The sequence below is a fragment of the Vipera berus genome, assembly GCF_964194415.1.
Source record: "Vipera berus genome assembly, chromosome: 11".
Taxonomy (NCBI): domain Eukaryota; kingdom Metazoa; phylum Chordata; class Lepidosauria; order Squamata; family Viperidae; genus Vipera; species Vipera berus.
Window position 1 is genome coordinate 4,527,645 of NC_138214.1, and position 19,573 is coordinate 4,547,217.

Consider the following 19,573-nt stretch of genomic DNA (forward strand, 5'->3'; position numbering starts at 1 on the left):
CTGGGGGGCGGAGGCCGGGGAAGGTCGGAATGCCCGTCAGGAGAGCTGCGGCGCATGCGCAGTGATCTCTTGGTCTCTCCGGCAGATAGTTCCGGGCAAGCGGCGATTCGCGGCGATTCGTCGGGATGTGGTACGAAATTCTGCCCTCGGCGGCGATTATGTACGTGGCGCTGATCATCCCGGGCCTTTCCACCTTGTACATCCAGCGGTATTTAAACAACGGCAAGGTGAGGGCTCTGGACGGCGGTGAGGGTGGGTGGGACTACAAACCCCATCTCTTGACTACAGTCCCCAGATGCCTGAACCGGTCGGAAGGGTGCTGATGTAGACTGATTTATTTATATATATATGTGTGCGTGTAAATTATTCAACGAGCCTGTGGCCTAGGGGTTAAAACAACTGCCTAATATATAATTAGCCCAGGTTCGAATCTCAGATAAAGGGTATGACTGACTGATGAGAACAAAATAAGTTCCAAATGGCCATATCAGCCTCCCAAATTCTTTATTAGCAATTTGAATAATTTACACAAATAATGAACTGTCATAAGTTGTGACTATAGCCTTGGGCTAGGCCAGGGGTAGGCAACCTTGGCTCTTTTATGACTCATGGACTTCAACTCCCAGAATTCCTGAGTCAGCATAGCTGACTCAGGAATTCTGGGAGTTGAAGTCCATGAGTCATAAAAGAGCCGAGGTTGCCTACCCCTGGGCTAGGCTGAAACAGGAAAGAAGATTTAACTAGCAAGGTAAATACTTAACACACACACACATATATATAGAGGGAGAGAGAGAGAGGTATGTATGTATATATGTGCATGTATGTGTGTATATATGTGTGTATAAAATGGCATGGATCCTGAGCCTGGTCGGAAGAGGAGGAGAAAGGGGGGTGAGCTCTTTGCTAAGAGAGAGGGGGAGAGAGAACAGCGCGTGTCTGATTTTTCTGATTTTGGGAATAACAGAGGGTGAACCAAAATATGTGGCATTTAATGTCTGTTCACTTTTCAGTTTTGCCTTCCATCCGACCTTATCGTTTTTAATCATCTCTTTCTTCTCCCATCCCCGTTGTTCTACACGTGACTTCTGCCTTATTTCCTCTGTGCTTAAGAATAAAAAAATTATAAAGACTGTAAACGACTATCAAGCCTGGCATAGGGAAAAGCGCCTCTGTGGAAGCGGATCGAAGGTTAGTTTGAAGGAAACGTCTCTGGGTGAAGCAACCCAAATGCAAAGTCAGGGCGTCATCTTTGTAAAAATGGGTAAATCCTGGAGGAGCTCTTATCTGCCCCGTTTTTTTTTGGGGGGGAGGGCTTTTCTTTTTTTAAAAAATATATCTTTAGAGCCAGAATTCAAAGTTATGACTCCCTTGCCAGGAATTGTGTGATCCTAGACCTGCTTGATGAATCAAAAGTTGGAATTAAGATTGCCGGGAGAAATATCAACAACCTAAGATATGCAGATGATACCACTCTAATGGCAGAAAGTGAAGAGGAACTAAAGAGCCTCATGTTGCGGGTGAAGAAGGAGAGTGCAAAACATGGGCTGAAACTTAACATTAAGAAAACCAAGATTCAGCCCTCTCAATTCCTGGCAAATAGATGGGGAAGAAATGGAGGTAGTGACAGATTTTATTTTTCTGGGCTCCAAGATCACTGCAGATGGGGACTGTAGCCAAGAAATTAAAAGACGCTTGTTCCTCGGGAGGAAAGCCATGGCAAATCTAGACAGCACACTAAAAAGCAGAGATATCACCCTGTCAACAAAAGTGCATATAGTCAAGGCTATGGTCTTCCCAGTTGCAATGTATGGCAGTGAAAGTTGGACCATAAGAAAGGCTGAGCGCCAAAGAATTGAGGCCTTTGAACTATGGTGCTGGAGAAGACTCCTGCGAGTCCCTTGGACTGCAAGGCGATCAAACCGGTCAGTCCTAGAGGAGATCAACCCTGACTGCTCTTTAGAAGGCCAGATCCTAAAGCTAAAACTCAAATACTTTGGCCACCTAATGAGAAGGAAGGACTCACTGGAGAAGAACCTAGTGCTGGGAAAGATTGAGGGCAATAGAAGAAGGGGACGACAGAGAATGAGGTGGCTGGATGGAGTCACTGAAGCAGTAGGCGTGAGCTTAAATGGACTCCAGAAGATGGTAGAGGACAGGAAGGCCTGGAGGAACGTCCATAGGGCCGCGATGAGTCGGACACGACTTCGCAGCTAACAACAACCGACCTGCAAATACCCCTTGTGTTAACAGCAAGGCCAATAATAACCTTTTTTTTGGAGTTGTAATCCTAAAAGGGCCCCTGAGTATAAAAGTTTGACGATTTGCCATAATTCAGGAAACAATTTTCCTGAAGGGATTATGGAGTGAGATAACAGAGTCTAATAAACCCGAGAGCATCATTTTATTTGTTTGTGACAAAGACGCCTCTGACTTTGTTTTCTTGTCTTTTTATTTTTCAGGGTTTGGAGAACATTGACTGAAGCCATGACGTGATATCCTTATTTCATAAAAGCCTTTAGCATAAATAAAACAAAATTGAAAACAAGTGTGCAACGAATGTGTTACAAACCTGGGAGCAGAAAAATAGGATTCAAAGCAAGGCTACCCTAAGGCAGGTGCCTGGCTGAGGGATTCTAGGAGTTGAAGTCCACAATTCATAAAAGGGCCAAGTTTGAAGACCCCTGCCCTAAGGCAATGAAAAAAGACCTCATAATACAATTGCTTTGGGCTACGCCTTTTTAAAAACAATTATAGAAGAAAATCATCAGCAAGCAGGCAATTCCTGTAGCAGTGGGAAACTGTCTCCCAGGTGCTTCCGCTCCACATGTGGCTTGAGGATCTGCAGTGATGGAAAGAGAGTTAATCTTGCAGGAACACCTGGCATGCAGAAGGAGCCTGTGGCTTCAGAGAGGGAATCTGGAGATACTCACTTCTCCAGATCGCTTTGGATTTGACTTGGGTCCAGTAGATGTCATATGATTGGGCAACAGTTGCCCTGATATAGCAGGAAGAGAAATAATTGCAGTTAGAATTTCTGAAGGCCTTGGAATAAAGCTGAGAATCCTGTGTTTCTTAACTTGGGCCATTCTGGGAGCTGGAATCCATGCAACTTAAACTGGTCCAAATTGAGGAACAGTTAATTTCTTGGTGTTGCAACATCCCGCTAAAGATTATAACCGTTCCAGTTTACAGAACTGGAGGGTTTCAGGTTAGAGGAGGCCAGGATTAATTTCCAAGGGTATTCCATAATTTTCCATAATACTTATAAAATCCCACCACCCTAGCCCTTGCAGAATTAATTGCAAAGCATGCAGAGTGGGTGAATATTTTCCAGGAATTATGGCTCCTGGGCTCACCTGAAGTGATCTCGGTTCTCATGAAACATCACCAATCCATTTAAAAGAAAAGCAGCTGCGGTTCGAAGCACCTATAATACTTACACAAAGATAACTACAGGGGGACAGTGCGAGGGAGGTGGAAGCCAGGAGTAGATCTGACTCATTTTTAAATTGGTGTTGGAATGAGTAATGGCCCCTTGAGGATTTCCAGAGCACTGCCAAATAAATAATAAATAAATAAGCACCAAAGCTACTTCACGTTAATTCTGTTTAAAACAGAATTACTTGTATTTCTACAACAGCCCTGCTATTTTTCGACTCAGTTTTGTGTCTTCGCACAGCATAACTAAAATGCAGTGTTCATTGCATGCACAGTCTTCCAAGTCTTATGGAAGTGATTACTTTCTCTAGCACATTTTGGCTCAATATGCCTTTCCGAATACAACACCCATGAAGTGAAGCCATGGTTTACTCACCCTAGGATTCGGATCTTCCAACAACCGCACTCACCTGAAGTGAAACGAGCAACAGGCAGGCCCAGCCCAACATGAGAAAGTGAGCTGTGACTTGTATAGTTTGTGCTACACAATTTGGGGGCGTGGATTCATGTGGATAATAGCAATAGCTCTTAGGCTCATAGACTGCCCCATAGTGCTTTACAGCCCTCTCTAAGCAGTTTACGTAGTCAGCACCTTGCCCCCCCCAACAATCTGGACCATCGTTTTACTGACCTCAGAAGGATGGAAGTTGTGGGCTCTCTAACTGGGAGTTTTCAAGAAGAGATTGGACAACCATTTGTCTGAAATGGTATAGGTTTCCCTCCTTGAGCAGAGGGTTGGAATAGAAGACCTCCAAGGTCCCTTCTAACTGTAATTCTGTTATTCTGAGTCCACCTTGAGCTGGTCAGGATCAAACTCGGCAGTGGGCAGAGTTAGCCTGCAATACTGCATTCTAACCACTGCACCACTACAGGTAAAGTTGCGTTCCAACAGACCTGGGGACGTTATGTCACTCGCCGTTGGTTTGCAAGCAAGAACTGGTGGGCCACAAACTAGACAAGTCACAGGCCACAAAGACACGGAAGAGTTCTGGGACTTCAAACGGACAAGTATATGACCCATCACCCTCCAGGCTAACTATTTGTGCTTACCTGTAAAAATCTGGTATTGTTTGGGGGACTTTGCCAAAATCCCAGGGCAGCAGCAGAGCGAAATGAACGCACCTCCAACAACAATCCTCGATAAGCAGCTCCACGGATCTGAACTGGAGAGAAAAAACTTTCTTTTTCTGCTCCTGTAAAGCAGCAAACCTTGTTTTCCAAGCATTGGGGGGCGGGGGGGGGGGAAACCACATGTATAGTGTGAAGAATTAACAGCTTAACCACGGGTTAATGAATAAACCAAAGTTGGCTGGATTCATCCACTTTGCTAAGCATTTAGCTATGAAACTCAAAAGCGGGTCCACACAACCCACTTTCCCAAAACTATACAACTATACTTTGGATGATCAGGACAACTGCTGACTTCAATGATACAGACATTAGGGGTTGTTTTGGGCTAGTAGAAGATTATTATTTTTATTTCCTGGAATGTATCCACTTCTCATTGCCTACAATCCTGACCTTTCTTGATGACATCGCATCTAATCTGGCTCAGTTTAGGGTTTCTGAGTTTGCCCAAAATTTGGCTACTGCCGATTTTTGCTAACCTAAAAAACCCCCAATGATTTTTGATGCTGAGAAAACATAAGGACTTATTAACTAGATTTGGAAAAGAGGAGAGGAGAGAGAGAGAAAGATTTGGTGTCCGTGTGTGTCTAGCAGCTTTAACAGCATCTTCCTTTCAATTGAAATAAACAAAATACAAACTTACCATTAACCAGCTGCCCGTTTTGGAAGGAAGGTGTACTCACTGAAACTTCATAGGGACTAGGAACCGATTGAGGCTGTGCCCCAGTATGGACAGGCAACATGCTCTCGCAGGCAGATTGAGGGGCTCCATCTGGAAAGGCCCGATTTGAGCCGAATATGGTCCAGAAAGCGATAACCGCACCAAAAAAGCAATTCCCACAAGCCATGTGTAGAAAAAAAAAAAGACTTGCTAGCTCAATCTCTGTCTACAAAAGCAAGTATGAATGTTCCTAGCTCAGAAAGAAAACTTTAAAAATGGGGAGGGGCAAAAAAAAGTGCTTCTGGTGAGTCGTTACTCCAGAACAGATTCATTTTCTACCCCTGAGCGATGGGAAACTCACATGTCTCTGCTGAGAAGACGTCAGGAAAGGAAGAAAGAAGTTCTCTTTTTTTATTGAAAAGTTTTACAGTACATTTTTTAAATAGAAAAAACTCCCTCCCTCCCCCTCCCCTCCCTTCCCCCCTCCCCGACTTCCCAGAACTGAATACAGGGTATAAACTTACAAACTTAAGCTAAAATATGCTAACAACAAAAATAAAACATTAAATTCTATCGCACTTTAACTCTCCATAAACATAAAGAAGTTCTTTTTTTATCTTCCCAAAAACCAGCCTAGAAAGCCAATCGGTGCAAAACAAATTTTAAGCTTGGAAATTGATTAAATCTGAAGCTGGATTTCCTGTCAGATGAGGCAGGGAGGGATTGGGGTGGGGTGGGGTTGGAAAGGGTAATGTCATCCCAATGATGCTTTTTTTTTTCCCCCACGAGGCAACTTGGACTCTCTTGTTTCTCTTGGAAGACGTTTCTCTTCTCATCCGGGAAGCTTCTTCAGCTTTGACTGGATGGTTGGGAATGGCTGAGCTGAAGAAGCTTCTCGGATGAGAAGAGAAACGTCTTCCAAGAAAAACAAGAAAGTCCAGTTGCCTCCTGGAAAAAAAAGCATCTTTGGGATAACGATGACCTGGAGGATGACTGAGAATCTCCGCAGGGAATGGTGGCAAATGAGCATTGTACTTTTAAAGCATTTTTACGGCTGTCCTATTCAGTGTGACTCAGGGCAACGGACAACAAAACAGTCAACGAAAAAGCCTACAAAATTAAACAACACACACCAATAAAATGGGCAAAGCACTACGTTTAATTGACACAACCCTCTTGGTGGCATTCATCTCTTCATCTCACCTGGTGGGACATTCCCGTGTGCCTGATCCGACCCCTAAACCGACCCCTGGTTTAGCACTTTTCCTTTAAGCCTGATGGAATGTCTGAACATCAATGCCACGGAATTATTGGCTGGACGTTGTGGGTTGCCTAAGTGATGCTTGTGAGCAAACACTTTGCAAGTTTGCAGCCAGAAGCTTGATCAACCTTGGAAACTTGCATTTTTCCCCCCCTAGAGCAAAGAAGGTTGGTTTTGTCACAAGATCAAAGCAGCCAGAAAGTGGGATAATTTTTTTTTGTTTTTGTTTTAGCAGGTAGCCAAATTCCAAAGCCTCTTGGCCGGGTGACAGATTCACTGGATGTTCCTGAGTTATTTCTTACAAACAGCAGCTTGCTTTTCAGAGTGGTGGAGCAAGCAGGAAATAGGGAGGTCAAGGAACACAACATTCTTGTGTTGCATTTTCCTTGCACGCATGACCATTTCTCAAGGACAATGCAAAAGGTGGCCAGGAATGTATTGCAAGATGGAAGGTGGGAATAAGCAAGGGTGGGGATTTTTTTTGCAGCAGCAGCACTGTTATCATGCAGGAAGTATGCAAGTGATACAAGGCATGGTTTGTGTGCAAAATAAAGAGTTGGAAGGGACCTTGGAGGTCTTCTAGTCCAACTCCCTGCTCATGCAGGAAACTGTATACCATTTCAGATAAACGGTTGTCAAAATTCTTCTTAAAAGCCTGCAGTGATGGAGCAGCCACAACTTTTGGAGACAAATTGTTCTCACTGTCCGGAAGTTTCTCCTTAATTCTAGGTTGCTTCTCTCCTGGATTAGTTGCCATCCATTGCTTCTTGTCCTGCCTTTTGGTGCTTTGGAGAATAGCTTGACTCCCTCTTCTTTGTGGCAGCCCCCGAGATTTTGGAACACTGCTATCATGTCACTCTAAGCCCTTCTTTTCATGAAACTAGACATAGCCAATTCTTGCAATGGTTTTTATGATTTAGCCTCCCAAACGTTTGGTGTTTAGTCCTTGGCATCTGCTGCTAGGAGGAGAACAAGGGCCTGCTTCAAACAATGGAGAGGTATGGGAGATTACCTTTGTGACCTGCAGGAACCGTGGCGGCGCAGTGGTTAGAATGCAATATTGCAGGCTAATTCTGCTGGCTGTCAGGAGTTTGATCCTGACCGGCTGAAGGTTGACTCAGCCTTCCATCCTTCCAAGATTGGTCAAATGAGGACCCAGGTTGTTTGGGGGCACGATATTGAGTCTGTAAACCACTTACAAAGGGCTGCAAAGCAGCATGAAGTGGTATATGAGTCTAAGTGCTATTGCTATCTTTCCCATAATCAGGAAGAATTAGACCAATGATGGTTTACCATTAGCTGAGTTAGCTTTCCACAGCAAAAAGAGTGAGAAGATCTTCTATTACCTTACGAAGTGGCAAATATATCATCCCCAAAACTTTCATTATTGTGGTGAAGTACAGTCCATTAGAGTCGAATCGGGCACAGGGGTCAAGGATTTGCCTACAGCCCAGATACAACCTTTTCCCAGACTTCTTTCTTCAGATTCTATCCAATCTTTTTTCCATCTTCTACAAGCGGAAGACATCAAGGACCATGTCGTTGGAAGAGAAATATATAGCAGTTATGGAGGAGGCGGAAGAGGAGAAGGAAGAGGAGGAAGACATCCAGTTGGCAGCGTCCTTGGTTGTTAGTGGGGTGATTAAAGATGCTGTGGACAGAATTAAAGCCCTGAAGAAGGAAGAGGCAGGTACTCCAGGGTGGAAGAGAAGCTGCCAGGACATTGGTGTCCAACTTGAATTAGGCTCTAATTTGTCCTCTTCTCATCAACTTCAGGTGCCAAATACAAAATACCAAATATAGCTTGGATGAGGTGCATGGATTTCTCCATCGGAAGAGGCCTGTTGCAGATTGAGGACTATATGAAAGTAAGTGTCGTGTTCGGTGTTCCTTGGCATCTTGTGTAGAAGGCAATGTGACACACGGCTGGGAGGGCAAACTACGCTTAGCCCATGGCCACTTTATGACTTGTGGACTTCAACTCCCAGAATTCCTCAGCCAGGATGGGTTATGAGATTACTCGTCCATCACTGTGGTGACCAAATGAGGCAGTCGCTAAACAAAGTGCCCCATCACTGGAGGTTTTTAAGAAGAGACGGGACAGCCATTTGTCTGAAATAGTATAGGGTTTCCTGCTTGAGCAGCGGGTTGGACTAGAAGATCTTCAAGGTCCCTTCTGTTATTCTGTTAAAAGGCTACCTGTGAACTCCAAAATAGTAAAACATAGCACGCTTTTTTCAAATGGGGGCTTGTAATGGGACTGTTGTTATTCATCCTTGCAGACATGGGAACTTCATGAAAGTTGGCTACACTGGAGCAATTATCTCAACAACGAGGAACTCCGGTATAGCAGCAGGTATTATTACCGAGTCCGTTGGAGCATCCCAACATGCAGGAAGCCCATTCCTCGAGCAACAGCGTGTGTCTACTTCGTCATTGAGATTTCCAAAATCAAGCCCAGAGTGAGTATTTTTGAGGTCCGCTTGGGAGACAATTAAGCCCAATTGTGATGAAATCATGTTAGGGATGCTCTTTAAGAGTTCTCTAAAATCCGTGATCTGTGGGGATAGAAACTCAACGCCCTTCTAGGACTGATGACGTTACCTAGTTTGGTAATGAAGCATCTGCAAGAAAACCGCCAAGCATGGAAAGCACCAGGGACCCCGACAGTAGCTCAACCCTCAGCTACAAATATTCCCTTTGATCGGTAATCCATGATCTGCTGTTATCAGCCGCTTTTAAGAATCTGATCACACCCAGAGAAGGGGAAGGAGAAGAGACCTTGACTTACAACCAATCATTTAGGGACTGTTAGAAGTTAAACTAGCACAGAAAAACGTGACTTATGATCGATCCTTAACATTTTTGTCCGCTGCAACATCACGGCGGGCACGTGATCTATAATTGGGAGCTTGGCAACCAACACATATTTGTGATAAGTTACAGCATCCTGGAGCCATCTGTGACCTTCCTAGCTGACAAGAAGGAAAAGCTTGCTATTAGTTTTAGGTATAACTAATATACATAAATGACCATGTTCCCCCGAAAGTTAAGACCGGGTTTTATATTAATTTTTGCTCCAAAAGATGCATTAGGGCTTATTTTTCCAGTTAGGGGTTATATTCAGTCCTAAATGCGTCGGTCTGGCTGACAATCTTTTGTTGTTAGCTGCGAAGTCGTGTCCGACCCATCGCGACCCTATGGACCACGTTCCTCCAGGCCTTCCTGTCCTCTACCATCTTCTGGAGTCCATTTAAGTTCACGCCTCCTGCTTCAGTGACTCCATCCAGCCACCTCATTCCCTGGGGTTATTTTGGGGGAGGGGCTTATATTACAAGCATCCTGAAAAATCATGCTAGGGCTTTTTTTTTGGGGGGGGGAAACATGGTATAAGCAGGCATATACATAGAATGAAGGCTACTGCTAAGCTTGTAAGCCGCCCTGAGTCTTCGGAGAAGGACGGGATATAAATGGAATTAAAATAAATAAATAAATAATAGCTAGAATGGTGGCATCTTGAAGACTTAGCCATTTATACTTTTATGAATCCTCTCGCTTTAGGTGCCCCATTCATCCAATACCTATTTGAGTAGCTCAATGAGACAACTTGGAAGAAACCAGAAACTGTAAATTTAGAAATCAGGCAGCACGGAAAAACGGATACAAGAGTTGTAATTTAATGGAATTTCCATCCGGGATGCCTGTTAGAAGTTGAATATTGTTGTTAGGTTAAATTCTTGGGAGTACTTGCTGTATTTTTTTTTCCTCCTGGAATGTCTCTACTTTCATGAGAACCGTTAAGCAGGCCCGTCATGCATAAAACTAACTACTGGTTTTCTCTCTGATACAGACGCTGCCAATTGAAGTGTTCTTTGTGGTGGAAACCAATAAGCTCATTCACAGGTAACATTCCAACCTCTCTATCAACTGGTTTGCATGTGTGGGTTCCCACGTTGCCATAAGAGCTATTTGTATTAGGTAACCTTTGGGATAAAATGGAAAAAAAAGATGAGTGTAAAATGCTCAGGCTGTTTTCTTTGCAGGCCGGGAAAAACTCGCTTTAAGGAAAAGTGGCTCAAAGATGTAATTGAAAGCAAGATCGTCATGATGGAGACTGTGGATTTTTAGTCCTGCTGGAATGGTTAGAAATTAAAATCTCTTTTAGACACCCCGCTTTTGTGTTTTGGGGTAATAAAATCCATGGCTTGCTGTAATCAGATCCTTGTTTTGATCTCTCTGTGCAATTCACGCCGGTGAAGTGCAGGAAGAAAAACTTTTAACCAAATTGTCTATGGAGATTCTCAGTCGTCCAGGGTCATGGTTGTCCCAAAGGTGCTTTTTCAAAAAGCAACTGGACTTTGTTTTTCCTTGAAGAGGTTTCGCTTCCCATCCAAGAAGCTTCTTCAGTTCAGAACTGAAAAATGAGAAGCAAAACGTCTTCAAGGAAAAACAAAGTCCAGTTGCCTTTTCAAAAAGCACTTTGGGGCTTAACCAAATTGCACACGTAAGCAGTTTTAAGGCCCTTAAATTGGACATTTGCAACAAAAGATGGAAGAGATTAGCCCCGTTGAGTGTTTATTTAATGCAAGAGAAATAAATCGACTTTTCCCAACCGGGCGGATCTTCCTAAGGTGTGAAAATGCAAGTCTCAAAATTCCAACCAATGTGGGTAAAAGCGAGAAAGGGAGGCTGATCTACAAAAGCCAGGATCGCAATTCTTTTTGAGTTTTTCTTTATGCAGATCTCAAGAATGTTGGACTTTTGATTCAAGAGCAGTCTCTTGAGGGGTCTCCATCTCAAATGTATTAAATCAACTGGACTGCATTTGGGGAAACGCAAAAGGGTGCAGGTAATTTATGCTTCTTGCTCGAAGAATGATGATGATGATGATGATGTGATAACTTTATTGTCACTTTGAATGTACACCAATCGGCATACATCAAAATGAAATTTCGTTGCATACAGCTCTCAAAGGGTCACCACCTCTGATATATACTCCTTGTTCGGGGCCTGCTCAAATTTCACATTGTCCATTTTAGTCTCTAGGGAGTGAACGATGGCACACAGGACAGATGGAAATGGGGCTCCATGTGGATTAGCCCTCACCCTCTTTCCTTTTTCTGATCCTGACTCTTCCACCCTTTCCTTAAGGAGGCCTTGCTTCTTTTCGCCCCTGGAGCACGCTGCTGCCGCCGCCACCAACTCCTCCAAAAGCCTCTCTCTCTTCCTCTGGACCTGCTGACAGCCTCATCCAGTTCCTTCGCTCCATAAGCTCCAGGTCCTCTCCTCCTCTGCCTCCTCTGGAAACAGCCCTGATTTGCAATAGAATCCATCACTGGGCCAGCAGACAGATCTTGCTGCTGGTAGAACAAATTCAAACAGCGCCAACGACTTTTAACGGTCCCACCAACAGTTCCAAAACAACTAGAAACTTGCCAGGCCAGCAAAGATTGTCGGTCGTATGTTACCTTAGTTCCACCATGTTGCTCAAACACATTAAAATCTTCCTGATCATGTGGCCTATAGCCCTTACTATCCCTCCCAAAACTATTCACCTTCAAGAATGACCTTGAATGACTTCAAAGCCTTGAGAGTCACTGCAGTTCAGAAGTTTGAGCAGTCTGAGAAAACTCCTGTTCGAATCCACCTCTAAGTTTATGGACACTCAAGAGGGTGACCTTGTCCTTCCCTTGGTCTGGATCTGCCTCTCATGGCTATTGAGAGGATAGGTGGGCTCTGTGTACATAACCTCCAGCTCCAAGAAAAGATGGATAGTCACTTACTGAACAAATAAGAAACTGGCAAATCTCATAAAGCAACATACAGCCAACTATACACAGGAGGAGGTTTAATTTTAAAAATACAGTTTAGAAGTGGTGTACCATACTGGAACTTTGCAAAAAATAAAAATAAAAAATTGAACATCCAGAATGCATTTAATAAAAGCTGCCCTTGATACTGGGGTGTATGTACATTGGGATTTTTTTTCTTCCTAGTTTCAAAATGTGGCTCCAGACATGCTTCTAAAGTTTATGGTGCACTCAAAATTTTAAAAAGGGAACAGAAAATGAAACCCACCCCCCCATCCCCAGTAGGTGGCAGTTGGCACATGGACTATGAATTCCAATCCACATATTTTATTTAGGCTGTAGATGAAGCCATTGAAGAAACTAAAGGGTTAAAAGAAAACTTATTTAGATGGATATTTATCTCCTCTGCGTTGCTAAAAAAAAGTATTTACACTTAGTCCAGCGGGAAACATATTTATGATGCTCAAAGCATTCTCTTTTGCAAAATTAGGAGAGCTAGACTTTAACACAGCACTAAATCTGCAAAGAATCTCAAAATGACAGATTTACTGATCCTATTTACAAGGAGTCTGCAGGAGACGACCCACGCTTGACAGTCTGAGCCACAAAACGAGATCGTAATTTTTCCCTGTTTTAAAAATCCGCTCATATTTGTGTGCCTGTTTGAGGCAGGAAGCTTATAAAGGCAACCATCAACATTAAAGCTATTTCTGCCTTTTTGGTGCAGAGTTAGGTCCAGGGTTATGTTCTGGCCATTTTTCACAAAAATACACTCATTCTACAAGAGATCTTGTTCCATTCAGGGCTTAATATTTCCTTCTTGTTAAAAGTCGATAGAAAACAGTCTTCGCCGAACCCCTACTGATGGAAGCTTTTGCCTCAACTGATTTTTTTTAAGTGCTATTTTCTCAAAGACAAATAGCAACAGCATCACAGTCACCTTTTGGCATTATGGTGGTGCTGACTGGCTTGCTTTGGTTAATCTGCCTTGGATTGCAAGTTGGAAAGAGCCTGCAAGTTAGTTCCAAGGCCTCACCAGACCAATTAGGGTTCTTGGCTGGAAATCTATGGACTGTTCCCCAAAATTTCCTGTGGCACAAGCCAGTGTCAGGACCCACCCATTTGCCCGTCACTAGGGAGGATACGTCGTTCATTTCTCATCTTTGCCCTTAGTTTTTCGGTAGACCATTTCCCGGAAGCTGGCTAGGATCTTGTTTTCTCTCTTTCGCCTTTCTTCCTGGTTGAAAGAAGCCAGGGCTCTCTTCTCGTCCGCGCTGTAGATCTGGTTCTCTTTCCGCAGACGCACCGCTTCCATTCGCCGATGCCTAACGAGAGATATGGTGGCCATCCATAAGCTATCAACACTCAAGGCATCAACTGGCAACAGAATGTTTTCATTTCCGACATTCCCATTCACCTCCAGCCCCTTACCAGCATACAGGAACTGTTAAGAATGGTGTGAAAAAGACGTTCCGTCTAGAACAGAGTTCCTCAACCCTGGCAATTTTGAGATGGGTGGACTTCCAACTCCCAGAATTCACTGACCGGTTGTTGCCAAGGTTGAGAAACACTGAGACAGTAAAAAAAAAAAAGCTCAAATTCTTGAATGGCACGCCGCTCCCAAACCATCATTTTTGATTGGAAACAACGGAATTAAAACAGATGACAGTATAATCGTGATTAGTTTTGATTCAGTAGTCTTCATTACAGCCAGGTCACAAATACAAGCAAGATCCAATCTATTCTTTGTTCTGAGATTGCCTCGGTATTTTTTGGGGGGGTGGGGGGGGGTGGGGGGTGGCGGGGCAATCGAAACCAAGGCCGGCCCTTGTCCTTTGCAGTATTCTTAACCAGGTCACTTACCTGCTGCCACTCATAACATAGCCGGATTTCTCAAAGGAAGCAATTTCTTCACTGGTAAGACCTATTTCGCCTCTCCTGGGAATCCGCTTGCCTGCCTTCACATACTCGGCCATGGCAGCCCCTTCACCGGGCAACAAAGCGTGACCGTAGCTTCAGGGGAGAAAGAGAATGCCAATGTAAACCACAGCAACTACACACACACACAAACACACACACACACACAAATGATCACTCTCCCCATTCCCTAAGCCTCGTATTGCAGCTCGGCTTCTTGCATGCTGTACATCAGTTGTCCCCAACCTTTGGGGCACCCGGGACCCGGGTTCCACGGAGAGAGGTTTTCCCGCAGACTGGAGGGGGCCTGATTTTGCGTGAGGCCTACATCCCACAGATGGGGCTGTGCTTGTTTGCGTGGCTTGGTTCCTGGCGTGCCGGGGACCGGTGCCGGTCCATGGACCTGGGGTTGGGGACCGTTTGTACCTGACCTTTACCTACAACAATTCTACTCCCTCCTAATCTATTATCAGCCTCGCAGATCAGCACTTACTTCAAAGGGCGCTCGTCTTGAGAAGCATGAGTGATGGGAGCTTCTGGGCCAATAAAATCCACGGCGTCTGTGTTTTCTGCAATAGGTGGGAGAGGGAAAAAAAATTCCAAATCCGTGAAGACTCAGGCACCACCGGCAGTCCTTGACTTAACACAACTGAGCCCGACATTTCTGTCACTAAGTGAGACCGTGGTTTCATGAATATTGTCCCGCTTTATGACTTTTCTTGCCACAGTTGTTAAGTTAATAACCTGGCTGTTAAGTGGATCCAGCTTGCCCACTGACTTTGCTTGTCAGAAGGTCGCAAAAAGAGGATCATACAAACCCGAGATGCTGCAACCGTTCATAAATACGAACCGTTTGTCAAGCGTCAGAATTTCGATCACGTGATTTTTGGGGAATGCTGCAATGGTCGTTAAGCGTGACAAACGGTCATAGGTCTTTTTTTCAGTGCTCTGGTGACTCCGAACAGTCACTAAATGCACTGTTGTAAGTTGAGGATCGCCTGCATACATCGTTAATAACGATAAAGCCCATTGGATGAGACCAAACACAATAATATCACAAGCCAGACTGGAGAAAAGGAGAATATAAACACTGTAAACATATCTTGAAAGCAGCTAGCAATCTCCCAACGAAATGAGTTTTAAAAACAGATGTCCCCAACCTGTGTGCCTTGGCAGCCTGGCTGGGGGGGGGGCAGGGGGGAAAGAGGGGAACTGGGCCCTGTAAGTGACGGGAAGCTTGACTGGTGCGAAAGGCAGGCCATGCAGCTCAACTTCCACAAATTTATTTATTTATTTATTTATTTATTTTATTAAACTTATATACCGCCCTTCTCCCGTAGGACTCAGGGCAGTTCACAAGGTTTTTTTTAAAACAATGCAACAAGTTACAAAAATTAAAAACAATTAAAATAATTACACTGACCTTGAAATAAAAACCCAATTACAATTAAAAATACAATTAAAACCCCAGTTAATACTCTCAGTCTAGGCCAGAAAGCTCGAAGAGCCAGGTCTTCAGGTCTCGGCGGAATGAGCTATGCGTGCTGGTGCGCCCCTTGTGTGGCCCGGTTCCAAATTGGCCACGGCCCCGTAGTGGGCTGCAGCCCAGGGGCTGAGGACCCATTTTAAAATATTCGGAGATGAGTGGCTCTCTCTTAACCAAAGGGGTGTACTTCGCTTGATTTGAGTTAGCCCGCCCCCAGTGCTAGCCACCTACTTGATCTCTCAATCCAGAGCTCCTCTCCACATTCAGCTCTCTCGTCCGAATCTTCGCTGCTCGAGTCACTGGAGTCCTTTCTGCTCTTTCTACTCTTCTTCTTCTTGCTCTTTTTCCTAGTCATTAAGAGAGACCGGATGAATTTGGAAAGCCAGTGTCAGGGAAGAGGAAAAACCAAGGATTGCAAACAAGAATAAAGAACTGTGGTTTACAGCATCCTCTGCAAACGGGCAACAGTCATTTAGGATCTCAAGCTTTCCCCCCCCCCCCCCCTAGCTGGTATGAATATGGTTTTATGTTTCATTTCTTCATGTAGAATGGCGTTTTTCAAGCTTGGCAATTTTTTAAAGCTGGATGGCCTTCCAACATGATGGCTGGGAAATTCTGAGGGGTGTAAAAAACCCACACATTTTAAAGGCGTCAAATTTGGAAAAAAATGGAACTAAACACTGTATTTGGCCAAGTGCGATTAGATACACAAGGAATTTGTCCCTGGTACCAATATAAAAATACCAACACAGAAGAAGTAATGTGCCATGCAGCCCAAACAAAATCCAGGGACTTCCACGTGGTTCCTCTCTTTTGCAATCTCATATAATTGTGCAGCCCTGGAGATATCTGGAAGTAAACCACCCCGATACTTAAAAGGAATTTAACCTCAGGGATTAGGCTGAAGCAACAGACCATATGCCCTCTCTACAGCGTTTCCCAAAATATTAACAGCCGATATTAACAATTTCCAGAATGGAAAGAATCCAAGAACTGGAATAATTTGAAATTGCATAAGGAGTCAAGAAATGAAGGAAAACCAATTTCAATAAGTGAACAACAATAACAAAATCTGAAAGTCAACCAGCGTTTTAGGAGTTATCTTTTGGCTTGTACTTTGGCAGTTAAAGGAAGAATGATATAATATTACATACAGGAAGTATGCAGAATGTTTTAAAAAGAGTTCTTACTTTCTATGCTTCTTCCTCTTCTTCTTGGCTCTTTTTTTCTCCTCCTCACCTGAAGTATTAAATAGAAAAAAAAGGGGGACAAGAAGGAAAGCTTAAAACCTGATTATGTTTCCAAGAGATAAAAAACTAGCACACAGGAGTAACTAGACTATGGGGACTGAATCAAAAAGATTAAGATGCAAATCTCTAATTCTGTTGTGAATCTTTAACTGATACTTACGTGCTGCAGCCTTTTTCTTCTTTTTCTTTTTCTTCCTTTTCTTCTCTTCCTCTAAAAAATAAAAATATTTTGAAATGTATGTTATACAATCAGAGAAACAATTCATTCTAATATGTCGATGAAGATTCTTAGTCATCCAGACAGAATTTTCTGGAAGTTGGGTCACGGCCATTCACAAACTGAAAGTAAAATGAGTTTCCCACAGATATTACAGATTTAGTCAAGCTTCAGCTTAAACACATCGGAGTACCTTCTGAACTGGATTCGGAGGAGCTGCTTTTTTTAGATGATCCTTCTTCGTCTTCTGCGGGAGTATGTTCGTCAGAGCTAGATTTAAAGGCAGAATATAGTCTTAAGATTTATGAACTAAAGTGCCCAAAATGAAATACATATGTAACTTAAATTAAATACAAGTTTTACTCTGGCTCAGGAAGTTTTGGTGAGAGTCCCCAGACTTCAGGTGCTCCTAGTTCGCCTATTCGTTCTCTCTCATTTAGTCGTCTGTAAAAAAATATATATATTTTTAATAGTCAGAACTGCAGGAAAATGAAATGATCTTCACCTCAAGCCTAAATGTTAATAATGCACAGACTGTAATAGGTTAAACTTGCACAGATACACGCAGAAAGATTTTCAAGAAAAGGACTTCAAATCCTCCCCCAATTATCATCCCGGAGCTGGTTAGCATTCTGAAAGCCCTCTGCCCAGCTTTTAATTAAACGTTAACACTGAATTTTAATCACTATATTAAATCAATAGGATTGTCTTAAATTTTATATTCTATTTTTGTGTTTTACTATTTTATTTGTTCACTGTTTGGACTCAGGTCTGTGAGGGAGATGGGCAACTTTAAAATCTGATCAAATAAATAAAACCTCAAACACACTATTTTAAAAAAGCTGCCACTTTATGAATCAATAGACTCCTACAAGACAATACATACGAAAGAGAGTTATAAAGGATCACAAAATACTCTGTTGCAGTAACATATGTTGCTGTATCTTGGGATCAGTGTTGCTTTCCCCCCTCCAAAAGAGTGATCACCCTTCCCTTCCAGCAACTGTGAAAGACCACAAGCACTGCTAACTACTACTACTACTACTACTACTGCTACTAATATTGAAAGAGGAGAATATTTGTAGCTCAGGATTGAACTGCAGGGGTCCTTGATGATCTCTGAGCTTGGGTGTTTTCTTGCAGACTTTTCATTGCCCAACCAGCTAATGTTATCAGTGCTAGTAGGGAGTGGGGTTTACTTGCTCTGACTAATAAAATGAGAGCAAACCCCTCTCCCTTCTAGCACTGTGATGATGTTGCCTAGTTGGGCAATGAAACATCTGCAAGAAAGCCGCCAAGCTCAGAGAGCATCTAGGACTCCTCAATCATATTATTAGCCCACTCCATGATTTTCCATGTCATGGGGTATTATTATTTATTTATTTTATTTTTATTTTTTATTTTAATTCCATTTATATCCTGCCCTTCTCCGAAGACTCAGGGCGGCTTACAAGCTTAGCAGTAGCCTTCATTCTATGTATATGCCTGCTTATTAGGGCTTTCACACACACCCCAAGCGGCATTATTACAAAGTCAGCTTAATTGTCCCCAACAATCTGGGTCCTCATTTTACCTACCTCGCAAGGATGGAAGGCTGAGTCAACCTTGAGCCTGGTGGGATGTGAACCTGCACTAATTGCAGGCAGCTGGTGTTACTTAAGGAGGCATTAGCCCACTGCTCCACCAAGGCATGTATAATATGTATAATATTATGTATAATAAACAGTAGTAGTAATAGTAGTAGCAGCAGCAGCAGCAGCAGCAGCAACACTTGGTTAAAACTTTTAACTGTTAAAAGAGAGTTTTTACCAGTCCCAGTGAATCGAATCGAAGATTAAAATAATGAATAATAAATCATATAGGATACCATATAAGCAGCAGGAGTAGCAACGGGTGATAGAGGGAGGACCCAAAGGCCAAAGCCAGTCTAAACATCTGGCTGACTGCGAGACCGACCGTAACAAGCGTGAACAACGGTTTTTAACCGGCCCGAAGGCCGCCACTCGCCTCTGCCGCAGCGACTCCTCCTGCTCCTTGCCGTAGTGCTCCGGGTCGTGCCGGTAAGCGAAGTGATGCGGGCGCCCCAGCCGCTGCCGGAAGCCGTTGCGCTCCCGAGAGCGAGACCTGCGGCCGCGGCTGTGCCTGGACGGAGAAGGGCTGGCCGAGCCGTGGTCTCGTCCCCGACGGGAGCCCGGGGAGACCACGGGGCTCCGCGAGCGCGACACCATGGCGGCCGTTGTGGCTGCGCGACCAGGCCGCGGCTGCGCCTGTAGGCCCCCCCGCACGGGAGGAGGAGGAGGAGGAGGCCTTCCTGTTTTCTGACGTCACATCCGGAAGGCGCCATGCTCTTTTGAAGAAGAGTCGCTTCTTGCCCTAGAGGTGCGAAAAGGTTAGAGGGGGCGCGC

General features: G+C 43.9%; 3 protein-coding genes and 1 long non-coding RNA gene across 9 annotated transcripts; 2 read left to right on the forward strand and 2 right to left on the reverse strand.

Moving 5' to 3' along the window:
* Positions 1–38: 38 nt before the first annotated feature.
* Positions 39–2,545, forward strand: LOC308673120. The gene is made up of 3 exons (XR_014027581.1): positions 39–227; positions 1,111–1,188; positions 2,460–2,545. It is a non-coding gene; the product is annotated as an uncharacterized lncRNA (long non-coding RNA).
* LOC308673113 (putative defense protein 3) lies at positions 2,380–5,720 on the reverse strand. 2 transcript variants are annotated; one of them, XM_081336544.1, is made up of 5 exons: positions 5,210–5,720; positions 4,489–4,601; positions 3,441–3,553; positions 2,931–2,954; positions 2,380–2,839 (listed from the first exon to the last, which is right to left on the reverse strand). In XM_081336544.1, the coding sequence occupies exons 1-5, from the start codon at positions 5,412–5,414 to the stop codon at positions 2,749–2,751; spliced, it is 546 nt and encodes a 181-aa protein (XP_081192670.1). In that variant the 5' UTR covers positions 5,415–5,720; the 3' UTR covers positions 2,380–2,748. The 2 variants fall into 2 exon arrangements, with proteins under 2 accessions (XP_081192670.1, XP_081192669.1); XM_081336543.1 differs by having other exon boundaries at positions 2,931–2,995; positions 5,210–5,714.
* AKAP14 (A-kinase anchoring protein 14) lies at positions 3,447–11,351 on the forward strand. Of its 3 annotated transcripts, none has more exons than XM_081336548.1 (6): positions 3,447–3,893; positions 8,007–8,178; positions 8,265–8,356; positions 8,771–8,950; positions 10,339–10,391; positions 10,532–10,705. In XM_081336548.1, exons 2-6 carry the CDS (start codon positions 8,025–8,027, stop codon positions 10,614–10,616), a joined length of 564 nt encoding a protein of 187 aa, XP_081192674.1. In that variant the 5' UTR covers positions 3,447–3,893; positions 8,007–8,024; the 3' UTR covers positions 10,617–10,705. The 3 variants fall into 3 exon arrangements, with proteins under 3 accessions (XP_081192674.1, XP_081192675.1, XP_081192673.1); XM_081336549.1 differs by lacking the exon at positions 3,447–3,893 and adding an exon at positions 11,230–11,351 and having other exon boundaries at positions 6,955–8,178; positions 10,532–10,629; XM_081336547.1 differs by lacking the exon at positions 3,447–3,893 and having other exon boundaries at positions 6,955–8,178.
* A 344-nt stretch (positions 11,352–11,695) lies between these two features.
* Positions 11,696–19,535, reverse strand: NKAP (NFKB activating protein). Of its 3 annotated transcripts, XM_081336532.1 has the most exons (10): positions 19,176–19,519; positions 17,532–17,612; positions 17,362–17,438; positions 17,112–17,162; positions 16,892–16,940; positions 15,933–16,048; positions 14,709–14,784; positions 14,162–14,311; positions 13,417–13,623; positions 11,696–11,848 (listed from the first exon to the last, which is right to left on the reverse strand). In XM_081336532.1, exons 1-9 carry the CDS (start codon positions 19,394–19,396, stop codon positions 13,449–13,451), a joined length of 996 nt encoding a protein of 331 aa, XP_081192658.1. In that variant the 5' UTR covers positions 19,397–19,519; the 3' UTR covers positions 11,696–11,848; positions 13,417–13,448. The 3 variants fall into 3 exon arrangements, with proteins under 3 accessions (XP_081192658.1, XP_081192659.1, XP_081192657.1); XM_081336533.1 differs by lacking the exon at positions 11,696–11,848 and having other exon boundaries at positions 12,320–13,623; positions 17,371–17,438; positions 19,176–19,535; XM_081336531.1 differs by lacking the exon at positions 11,696–11,848 and having other exon boundaries at positions 12,320–13,623; positions 19,176–19,518.
* Positions 19,536–19,573: the final 38 nt, after the last annotated feature.